This window comes from Cuculus canorus, chromosome 14 (genome assembly GCF_017976375.1).
Source record: "Cuculus canorus isolate bCucCan1 chromosome 14, bCucCan1.pri, whole genome shotgun sequence".
In the NCBI taxonomy this organism is placed as follows: Eukaryota; Metazoa; Chordata; class Aves; order Cuculiformes; family Cuculidae; genus Cuculus; species Cuculus canorus.
Window position 1 is genome coordinate 4,784,963 of NC_071414.1, and position 12,352 is coordinate 4,797,314.

Genomic DNA, 12,352 nt, shown 5'->3' on the forward strand with positions numbered 1-12,352 from the left:
TAGCTGTAAAACATCCAGCTCAAAATACTTCAGAGACTGAACAGCTGCGTTCTCACCCAGCAGTCGCAGGTCAAATAACCTGGACCAGATCTTGGCTGGCTCTGTGCCCCAGATTCCTTCCTCTTCACTATCGGTGTGGTGCTGGCTGGTGCTGTGCGCGCAGACTGCCTGGTGGATGTCTTTCTAACGTGAGAGAAGAGGACAGATGAAAAGTTATTGCTGATGTGCTACGAGTTCCAGGTGGTATTTCCAGTCTGAAGAATACAAAGGATTTGGTGTGACAATCAAAATATGACTCTTTTGGCTTATGAGAAAATGTAATTAAGTTTTTTTTTTTTTAGTTCTAATCTATGGTTCAGATTGACAAAACTGGCATGTTTTTCCTTCGTGGTGTAATTAGGTAGTTGTACCTGCAAAAATGGCTTGGCTTTTAAACCCCAATTTCCAGATATCATATCTTGATGATATTTCTCTTTTAAATAAGTCACTAATTTAAAATCAGGAATATCTGTATTTATTAATACAGTACAGTTACAAGAACAATGCACACAAAATCATTTTACAAGACTTTGGCTTATTTTGTTTATTATTTTGCAGACCATTTGTTCTTTTATTGTAATAATAGATGGTTTAGTTTTCCAAGGTATTTATCAAATCAGAATAAATGTTGTAATTAGAATGAAATGAATGAAATTTATGCAGTAAGAGGATGGTGAAAGGCTCTCATATGTATTAGATTTAGGCAAGCATAGGGAATTTCTGTACTCCTCTATGGGTCTTTTTGTGTCTGAAGAGGCTGCTGCCCAACAGATTCCTTCAAGTGTGCTCTCCTGTGCTTTGAAGCTCTCCTAATGATCAGCTGCACTAGAGCTTCTCCTGCTGTGGTGGTATTCCTAGTGTTTGCTTCACCTTGTACTTGAAGTTTCCTTATTTGTCCTGGAGTTTACTGAGAGGTGAGGATAAAATGAAGTTCTGGTCAAATGGCATGTTAGGAACCACATTGATCCTTTATCCATCCACAGGTAGGACAGTATTGGCCTATTCAAAGAATAGGAAATCATTTAATATATATCATCTTCTGGTTTAATTTGATAACATAGGAAAAATTTTTTTGATGGTAGTGTTTTTTTTTGTTTTCTCCAAAAAGTTTTTCTTGTCACTGCAAATTATAAATGCTTGACTTCTCAGCGTGCAAACTTTCTAACCTTGGACAACAATTTTTCTAACCTTGAAAATACTTTCTTTTTTTTATTACTGCCTGCGTGTTTTGGTCTGTTTGTTGTCTGGAGCCTCCTATTCTACAAACTTAATCTGATTTTGCTTAGTTTCTGTTGCTTAAAACAGTAAGCTCAGCATTTGTGAAATCCTTGCAAGTACAGATAAAAATATTCTTAAAACATATTCCTTGGAAATTGCTTTGAGGTGAGTCAGATGGCCTTGGTTTAACAGTGGCTAATTGCGTGTACGTTGCGAGAGCTGAAATGGCGATCGGACATAGTAATAAACATTAAACAACTATGTGGACACTTCACTGGCAGTATTTTCCATTCTGATCAAAAAGTAAGTTCAACGCGTTGAGTGTCTCTTGAGAACTAGTAGTAGCCTTGATGAACAAGGATGGAACTGAGGAGTGCCAAGACCCGTACTGTCATAAATAATTTATTTCATTGTATTTAATCCTGCTAAGTAGATCAACTGTTCTAGAATGTCAGCGTGCTTAACTGAAAACATAAACTTGATGAGGATTGAGTAGCACGTTGCTGTCAACCTGAAATTAAACAAAATTAGGATTAAGTTAAATCTAGTATAAAGGTGTGAAATTTCACATGGTTAAAGGAATCCAAGGATTGCTTTATGCAATGAGGTTTAATGCAATGGGAGTTTCATGTGCTTGTGCATAGTAGAATAAGCTTCTTAAACTGGAAAACAATCTAATTCTTTTTATTCTCATTGTACCTGTTTAGGCGTCTGAACAAGAATAAATTGCAAGTTCTTCCAGAGCTGCTTTTTCAGAACACACAGAAGTTAACTAGACTGTGAGTATCATCTGGTTTGTGTTCCTGGTGTATGTCCCTTATTATACAGATTTGCGTGTTCGTGTTTTGAACGTGGTGATGGGTTTGATATTTGTGATATTAAAACTTCTAAATAGTAAGCGTTCTGAAGATAATGCATTATGTTTGCATGTGAGTAGTTGGAATTCAGTAGAGCACAAATATCAGAGGGAAGAAGAAACACAAAGCTTTTCTGTTCCTCATTCCTTCACCGTGATGACTTCAAGGTGAATTGTTTTCAACTCGGTGTAGAGTTTAGAACCCATGAAAAGTGGGAACTTGCCATATCCAATTTAGTCTGGATGACCACAAAGAGAGATTGCATATTTGTATTAAAAAATCAGTGTGTTGACATAATACAGATTGTTTTAACTTCTTTACTTTTAAAAATTATTTTTTTAACTAAGTGAAGACATTGCCAGGCAGACCAGTAGAAGCGATGGCTACTGCCTTGTCATGCAGAAACGTGAGGGAATATGGAGAGGTAAACAATCATTCATCTCCTTGTAATGTAAAAACTACATTTTAAGATGTTTAGATGGCATCAAGACCAGTTTGAACAGCAAGAGAAGACTAATATGGGCTTGGGAAATTTTGGTTTTTGGTGGAGGGAGGGAGAGAGAAACTGGTGTTAGCATGATGATCCATAAAATGTATTTTTTAAGAGGAGTGAATAGAAATAATGTGGTTGAGCAGATGCTGCACAGGTACTATCAAGAAGAGAGTCATCTGCCTTTGTAAAGGAATAGTCAAAAGCTGTTTGAAATCACTTTCTAGATCGTGCCAGAGTTTAACTCATGATCCAGCCTGTCTTTCTGAAAGATGTGCTGCCTGGTCAAACTGTATTTTATGCTTGAGTTTACATATGGAAGACCAATGAGTAGGATTTGTGATTTGGCTGGTGAAATTGCAAAGTTACGATGGGATTGCTGACAACTTGCCACATCCATGTGGGGTTGTTAGAGTTGTTTTAAACTACTAGGGCAGTGCATTACTTTTAATCTTTCTATGGAGATACAGAGCATGTGGCAATGATAAGTATCAATTTTGAAATTAGCTGACTATTTGAAAAAAAATAGGGTCTTTGTTGATATTTTAAAAGCAGGCAAAGTGTTGTGCAGCGAGTGGTACAGATATAGCTTTGGAGCATTTCTGTAATGAACTTTGCTGTTGTCTGAACTTGCTCATGAAATCTCTACAAGTGAATTACGTTTTTCTGGAGACTAAAAAAAAAACCCTGTATATGTAAATGTAAATAATTACAAAAGGTTGCTGTGTTTTAATCTCAAAATCTGCTTGAAACATCATTGTTAGACTTATTGTTGCAAGCTTTCTAGCAGTTTGTGAATGCACCAGAAAATATTTGCTCAATGGATTTGCCAGGGTTGAGTGATTTGGTTATAGTTTCTCATGTTTTTTGCATGTTTTTGGAGTTTTCTTTCTTGGAACTCCTCTTCAGTCTGGGGTATAAGCTGGTGCTTACTTGCAGATAGCATTATCTGGTCTCCACAAATTGCCAATTGTATTTATTTCATAGGAGGGTTGCATCATGTGGGTTGGTTGTCTAAGAAATGGTGATGCTTTCAAGATAAAACAGTATGGGATTGACACGTATCCACTAACACGAATTCCAGTTTAACATGTTGAAACCTCTTCCGTGAGAGGCTGTGTTGCACATGGCTATCCTTAAACTGAAAGGAACTTTCTGATAATTTGTGGTTGGAGGGGAGATTGCGTGTGGTGGGAAGTTGTGTCCATCTGTCTTAAAGAGTCTTGCACAAAGAAAATATGTGAAAGTAATTGAGGCTTTTCAATACCAGAGAGTGCATTTTTTTTAGTAGATCATGTAATCATGATACCTTATAGTCCTTAACAGTGAGGGTAATAATTTTGGTTTTAGAATATAAAGCTTGAAATAAAATTACATAAAATAGAATGATTAATATGAATGCTGTATTCCCCAATGCCTCCCGACGGATGCCGTTGAAACATTTGTCTTCTTTCACTGACATTCGTTCAAAGTCTTGCTTACTGTTTAATAGTGCTGTAGATAGATCACTTTCGCACTGTTTGTCAGTAGAAACTTGCTTTGTCTTTGGAAGATGCAAGTGTTACATAAATATAGTGTCTGTTTTATGTACATAAATCTTAGCTAAGTGAACTGTTAGGATTTCAAAAGCTGTTTGGTTGTATATTTTTCAGTGCTGGGATAAAATGAAGTTTGCTACTTACTAGAATTAGTAAAAATGCAGGCACACACATATATACGCTGTGAGGAAAAATAAAAATACATGTCTAAGAAGGTTACTTTATTTTTTTTTTGAGTTACTGTCTTGGTCTTACTGCTGGTGGGTTTCAGAGCTGTTCCTTCTCACTTTTCTTATGACTTGTCTTATGTCCAGCAGTGCCGGTCTACTTTGTTCACAACTGGCGTTCTGGGTGAAACGCTTCAGTGACGAGGTGCGGTACTTGCATTCCTCTCCTGCAGCTGCTCTGAGTGAGCCTTTCAAGAAGAAAGCATAGCTGAGAAAGTGATGAAAGAGAATGAAAGAAGTGTAGCAAAACTGGATAAGATGGAGTGATACATGGGGCTTGTACGTTCTGTGGGATTTACGATGAGTGAATTAAAATGAACACGAAAAAATGTAGGTAGTACTGATACTAATTTCTATTTTCCGTAATATAGGTGGATTCTTTTTGCTGCCATATTTTTGAACTGTTGGTTCTGGGCTGCTAAACTATAAATCAGTTATTTTATTCTGTTTTAATAGTTATAATCCTGATAAACTAGAAAGTCCAAAATTGAGAGTTTCAGGGACTAAATATTGCTGTGCTGTATGACCAAAATTAAAAAGGTGATTTTATTAATTGAAAATGAAGTTCCTGTAGTCTTGTCCACATAGACAGATGAAACCAGTAGTGATTCTTGCAGCTCCTTTCTTTAGCAGCCACGCGGTGAACAATAGCAGTGAGCGACTTTGTTAATGGAAGTCCAGACTCAGATTTATCTTTTTTTAAATATAAAACTAACCTCAAAGCTGACATTTTAGGTTTGATAATTTGATAATAGAGTAAAAGTTGGGCATATTTATTAGCATAATAGAATCTGGTGGAGATGAAGTGACTTACTTGCTTAAACATGCAGGGTTTTAATGTGCTAGAGGCTTTCAGGGAAGTCCTGTTCATGTTTCAGGCATAGTTCAAGGTTGCAAAACAGATGTGAAGGCTTCTCTCAGTGTTCTGTTGGCTGGGTTAAAATCTGCCTGTGAATTCACTAAATGAACAAAGTTTATAATGTAGTTCATATCAGCGGAGTTTCTTCAGTCTTGTTGCTATTGGAAATTGAGATGTAGAATGTTCATGTTGTGCTTAAAAAGCTAGAGAACAAACCTGTTCGGTGATGTTGAGTTGTAGTCTTTCCATATGTGTGCTGGTTGCATAGTTCAGGAGAGCTGTGCTGTTGTCCCTGATGGTTTCCTCGTTTGTCACCATAACGTGCTTGTGTCAGGGCACTGTGCATTTTCACTGACATGCAGTCTTCCTAATAACTAGTAAAATTTAATTTATAATGCTTCTCAGATTATAACTACTTCCTCAATCAGTCACTTCGCTCCAGGTACCTTTGCCTTTTTTCTCCAACTCTTTCCTGAAATGCTGAGCCTCAGGATATCCGTGCGTATTTTGCAGTGCTGCTTAGGCTTCGTTGTCACATCTGGTTGATATTAGAAGCAGAAATATATATATAGGGGAATAAACCTTAGGTGGAATGTGAAACGTCCCACAAAATGAGTTTCTCATAAGGCTTTGAGCCTTTTCTTCTAGAAAGAGTGGCTTTGAGACTTGTGGATTTTGTTTGCTTTAGTTTAGATAAGAGTTTTAAGTTTAAGTTGGATGGTGAGTGAACCCTTGATTGGGTTCTGTAGTGGAAATGTTTGCCATTGCTGTCTTGCCTTGATTTCCTACTTTTTAAAGCTTCGTAGATGCTTTATCTGGGATAAATGATTCAGTTTCTAATGATTAAATCTGCAACCTGTTCTAATGAGAGAACTGAATCAAGGAAAAGGCACTTTATTTTAATAAATGGAAATTGAAAGGTTTGGGTTTTTTTTGTATAGTTTCAGATATTATTTTCTCATATCTAGCTGTAAAGAAAAAGGTAATGTGAATCTTAATACAAGTGATTAAATGCAAAGAAAAAGTCTGTTAAACCAAAATATTTTATTTGACAGCTATAAAACCAGGTTTTGAACCTGAAGTAATTATTTTCTATTACCCAAAACAACTTGTGAAATGTATTGGAGACATTCGTAAACAGAGCTTTGTCTATGCTTGAATACTGAGTTTCCTTTGTGTACACTGCTGGTGTATAAAATGCATCTGCTTTTCACTAAAGGCCAAGTATGCTAGTGGTCCATGGGATACTTAAATATCTTTAAAAACAGAACAAAAGGAGAATACATCCCTTCCCTGAGCACCCCAATATGTAATAATATTGTTTCATTGTTGGAACTCCATACCCAAAGCCAACTGTTAAGTAGTCAATGTAAAGTTCTTTTGTGTGGATGGAAAAAACACTTAAAGAGGCTGTAACCTCAAATTTTGCAGTGAGAGTTATGTCCACCAAATTTATAGCCATGGAGCATTTGTTGGGTCTATTCACTTCTAATGGACTTTTAGTTGTCACTTGACAAAACAAACCAGGCTATGGAAAAGTGAAGATACTGAAATTTGATATCAAAGGTATCAGAATAGTGGAAGTATCCATTAGACTTTGAAATGAAATAGTTTACTTTCTTAGTATAGTATCAGGATGTAGAATTCAGAGTGAAGCTGAACATCTTTGTGTGAGAGCAGAGCTCTGGGATCCTGAACTCTGAGACAAAACTGGGTCATGACTGCGTATGTGATACCCGTTAAATCTCAAGTTTTTCAACCTTTTTAGTTATTGATGTCCCAGTATTTTATTGTATCCATCTGTAGTTATCTCCAAATGAGATTCAAGCAGGATGATCAACGTAATGGAGATGTTGTAGACAAATATTTGTTTTAATAAAATGAGACAGCCTCTTAGTATCAGAAATAGCCATTGTACTACTTGTTGCTTGTTGTTAACATTGTCTAAGTATTTGTAGCTCAATGAGATTTGTCAGCGTGGCTGAACTATTGAATTTATTGTACAATGGAATATTCATAACGGTGACCATGATGGATGTGTGATAGGGGCGGGTAGGTACCTGTAGCATACTGTACAAGTTCCATGAGGAGCCTTAAAAAGAGGCAGTACTCAGTTCAAAGAATATCACAGTATGGTTGAGTCTGGAAGGCACTGCTGGAAGCTGTCTTGTCCAACCAACCCCCTGCTCAGGTGGGATCACCTACAGCAGACTGCTGCTGATGTCGTGATGGCTTTCAAATATCTGCAGGAGCGGTGGTTGCACAGCTTCTTTGGGCAGCCTGCTTGGTACCAGTGCTAAGTCCACCCTTGTCGTGCCAAATAACTTCTGTGTAGGTCGTGCAACTTTAGTTATGAAAATGTAAGGTTTTGATAATAATTTTTTTAGTTCCATAGAACTGCCTGTTTTGGAAGGATGAACAAGGGTGCAATATGGAACTTTAACTTGTGTTGCACTGTCATTTGTAATGAAATTTAAGTTGTGTTTTATCTGATTGTATTTAATTTACTTTTAAAATGTTTTCTTCCTGAAATGAGAAGAATATGTACCCCCTATTTTGTGTAGAATTTATACTGGTATGATTCTGTCCTGCTTTTTGTAAGCTCAGCTATGCCTTGCTTTAGATCATCTGAAGTTTTCTAGTTTAGTATGCAATAAATGCCTATTAATGGCTAATAAGGTGTGTACACCCCTGTAAAATGGGCAAATAAGTAAATCTAAGTATGATACCTGTAGAAGCACCAGTAAAAAATGACTATGTTTGACTTCTGTTCTTGGTATTTTTTAAAGGTAGATTAGAAACAAAAAAGTGCAAGTATGCACAAAACATAGCAAATGTTTTTAAAGACTTCAGGCAAAGGTTTATTATTTTTGCTGGCTTGAATACATTCATTGCCCAGTTTTTCTCCTTGAGCTGGGTGTTAAAACTACATTAAAACTGCCTAGAAATGATGGTTTATTCTGCAGTTGATCTGCTTTGAAGATGCCAGTGAGACATGTATTATTGTGTGGATGTGCTTATTTAAAAGCAATTTTAGTGAGAGGTTTTCAATGTCTAATTAATTTATGTAGTCTGTTTAATTGTTGATCATAGTTGCTATTAGTTTTATTTTTGCATGTTTTATTTGCCAGTCTTCCCTTGATTTGTTTGCTTCCTTATGATTTTAGTCTTTGTGTAAGTAATTTCATTAGTTACTTTTTAGTAGGAAGAGCTGGAACTATTAGTTACTGCTTCACTTACAAAGCTGATCTTGTTTAACATATACATCAAGGTGTGCTTCACTTCTAGATTGACTGTGCAATATTAACGTCCCTCTGCTGCCCACTGTGCCTGCGGTCAGCCCGCTTGAGTCCGTGACTCCTGGTTTGGATTTGACAAGCGCAGTGTGTTTGATTTCACCGTGCCTGCTTGCTGTTGAGTGCATTTACAGCCAAGATGTTTATTGTAGCTAGGAGGTTGTTTCACATGTGTAGGACTTGCCAAGAATTTGCTGCTGAAAGCCTTACTAGACCTGTCACTTGTAAACTGTCCTTTCCAGCCTGATTCTTAGCAACCTCGAAGTATCAAACGGTGACTGCTGATCGCCTTTGGAGTCTTTAATCTCATAGATGTCATCAGAAGCTGTGTTTGGAAAAGCAACCAGTTCATAAATTTTCTTAGTGTCCTTTCTATTTTTCTGTTTGTTCTCTTTGTGGAAAGAAAGTTCCCCTGGATTGCTGACTTAGAGCTCCATTATCATTTCGTGTTAAAACAGGATCCTGACAATTCAATTGTTACATGAGTTTGAGTTATGGTGTTGCCATGACAAAATAGCATGGGCTGTAACAGTGTGTTTTTGTGGTTTTATCCTCATCCAATAATTGTAGTTTTACTGTGTATAGATCACAGCAGGTCTTTTTAGAGGACAGTAAATAATTACAGTAAGTGTTTGCTGGTCTCTAGGGTGCACTTCTGGTTTGAGAAAGATGTGCATTAGGTCAGAGGCTTGTGCTGCAGATAGCTGGATGACACTTACACCATTTATCAAGCTGAAGTCACTTTATATCTTCTTCTTGGCTCTAGTTGTAAATAATGTATGTAGCATTTTTTTTTTTAATACGAATACACCAGTTTTATTTGGAGTCTAAGGATTTTCCTGTCTAAATTAGTGCAGGAAATGGACTTAAAAATATGAATAAAAGATTTGTTTTTTATTGTGAGACTAGAAAACAAATGAAGACATGTCAAAAAGCCAGAAGGGTCCCTCCCTAATGCTCCTTTTTCCCCTGAGTGAAATTTGTTATTTAAAATTACCCTTTGCATATGTGTTTTTCCCTCTTAGGGGCAATAGCTTGGACTGGAGAAGAAAGGGCGCTCTTTGTGAAAATTACTTCTGGGTTTTAGTGGCATCTTTCATCTAAGAAAGCATCCATTGCCGACTTTTGTGATCAAGTCATCTTAGTGCTAAGCTATTTAAGGTTGGTTGTGGCAAAGGATTATACATTTCCAGAAGAAATACCACACACATATAACGCATAAGTCAGCTCTGGAAAGAAGCTGTGTTACTCTGTGTGCTGAGTAACTGCTGCCTTTCATGTTTGCTATTTTTTCTTATGCTCTTGAAAGGGCAGCAGGCTCTTTTGGTTGATGTTCAGCTCAAGAAATCAGGAGGCTCCCAATGTGGAGCCTTAACCATGTTGCTGGGTGTCAGTTTTCCTGGATCTAGGGGTTTTTTTACTGCGCTGTCAAACATGTTCTAAATTGCATGTCTTGGAGATAACAAATTAAAAATTATACTGTTATTGTTTGCTCAACACAATCCTTAACTGGAGAATGCTTAGTTTATTTTACTAACACCGATAGTAGCCTTGTAAACTTGCTAAGTCCAGCCCGGGACTTTCCATCAACAAGGCTGCCTGATGCTTCTCAAAAGTCTTCTTAATTTTAGTGTTGAATAAGAAATGTTGATAAAATTCAGTATGTAGTCACTGTATCCCTTTAGTCATTAACTCGCATCAGAGTTTGTTCTTTTCTCCACAACCAGGATATTTGAGAACGTCCTGGAGATGTTTAGCAAAATTAGATTTTTCTGGACTTTCACAAATTCTGTTGCTGCTTGAAGGGATTTGCAGCAGAGGACTCCGTGGTTAGTCATCACCTAGAAAGCTGGAGATGTGGTTTCTGAGGGTGGTCGTGTATGCTCTGCCAATTTTGAGAGGCATCCTTTTTAACAAGTTTTGTCTTCTGTGTTTAGAGTGACAACTTAAAACCGAGGGGGAAAACACAGTGACTCAGCTTCTTGTTACGATGGCTTTCACATGACAGAGCCATTACAGAGCTCTCAAAATACAGGAATTGTGGGTGGGCCTTTATTGACTTACTCTTTTCTTACATTAGCGTTCAGAACTTTGCTTTTTTTACTTCTGTTACCACCAGTTCCAGTGTTATAGTTCCCAACAGTGTTGTGTACTGGTTCCGCTGGTGCCGGTGGGCTCTACGGAGCAGCTGTGCCCGTGGAAGCCATGGGCTGCTTTTGTTAGGCTCGACAGAGGACTGAATAGAAGTGTAGGTTGCAGTCAGAGAGTAGTTAGGTTATATCTGCAAGTATATTATTACTGTAGTTATCCTGCCCTGATGGTTTATAGGCAGTTCCTTTTCTGGAAACTCAATGATCCTGCTGGTGGGACTGTGCGTGCTCAGGGTTGCTCACTCAGATTTACTGCATTTGCTTTGGTTACGTGTCTCTCTGGCGTCGCTACTAGAACCTGTCTGAAAGTGTTAGCAAGTCACGGTGTGCTTGCACATAATTTAGTGCTATATAGATATTGTTTTTCTTCTTTAACAACTTACCTTTAATTGGTTAATTGACGTGTGGGTGTTTTTACCCTTTTCCCATCTGCAGTAGGTTGAAAGGAGCCGAATGCACAGTGGAGTAAATGGTCCAGAGCTTCTGGAGTCCTGGCCCCAGTCAGAATGAGCAGCGGCAAATTGACTTGTAAATTTTCATTTCTGTAACCAGGAGAAAATGCGGAATAAATATAACTTATAACTTCACAGGAGATTGGAATAGGAGTGTTTAGCATTATTTTCACATTTGAGGTAATTTCCTAACGCAAGATGAAGGTAGGAACAGATTGAACTGGTGAACTGAAGCACAGACATCTCATCTGTGTCATAGGAAAAATATAATAAAGCTAATGTAAATATTTCCTGTGCTTTCCGTAATAGACTGTCACCCTGAGGTTAAAGATGAGTTTGCATTCATTGTCTTCTGTAAGCCCTTAAAAATATAATAATATAAAATTTTCCTCAGTAACCACAATATATAAAACCGCCAAGAAACTCTGAGAAGTCACATGCTTAGGATTCTACACAGGGATTTGTGCTCTGGCCATCTCACACTCAACCTCTGGTAATTTGTCTACTTTGGAAATACACTGTAAATAATGAGAGTTTCCGTTGGTGTACAAGTGGATAGTAGAAATAGGGGAGATGATTGTTGTCCAGGAGTTACGAACAAGAGTTGTGTTATAAGCACTGCACGTGAAGTCTTGATTTTGATTGACGACTTCAGAACAAAACGCTCTTTCCAGTCACCAGTTTTCTGGCATCTAGCTCTACTGTTTCCCGTTTCACAGCTGCAGAACTCAGTTTTACCTGTGGAAATTTATTGTGTACTCAGAGTACCTCGTGAGTTAAGTTTGTTGTGGGTAAAATGATGCAACACCAAACCCTTCATTTTAATTCTCATTTGTTTTCAGGCTTGAAATCTGCAGTGTGTACAATGGGAAGCTTAAGTTAGGCTTTCTGGAACTCTTCAGTATATTTCACAGGGGTATTAGGGCATGCCTGTTTAAAGTATTTCACATGCTTAAAGGTCACCAAAATGAATACTGGTGTTACTTTTAAATGCACAACTGCTACATTTGAAATACGGTCATAAAAGATCCAGTATTTCATTATGATTCAAATGAGTTGAGAAAAGCCATGAGATTGTAGCCTGAGGCGTATGTGTTCCTGTCACAAGGGTCAACGTGGAGCTGAACCAGGAGGAATTTGATGTAGAGTCTGATGCAGTTTCATGTCCCAAGTGCAGTCTACCTTGTAAAACTTAAAAGATTAGAAACTATTTATGAAACAAAGTA

General features: G+C 37.5%; 1 protein-coding gene across 1 annotated transcript in view; it reads left to right on the forward strand.

Moving 5' to 3' along the window:
• The window catches only part of SLIT3 (slit guidance ligand 3), a 518,194-nt gene that overhangs the window by 48,377 nt on the left and 457,465 nt on the right, over window positions 1-12,352 (forward strand). The window contains exon 4 of the mRNA XM_009570808.2: window positions 1,965-2,036. Coding sequence (XP_009569103.2) covers window positions 1,965-2,036 — 72 coding nt within the window. The remainder of the gene's footprint in view (window positions 1-1,964; window positions 2,037-12,352) is intronic.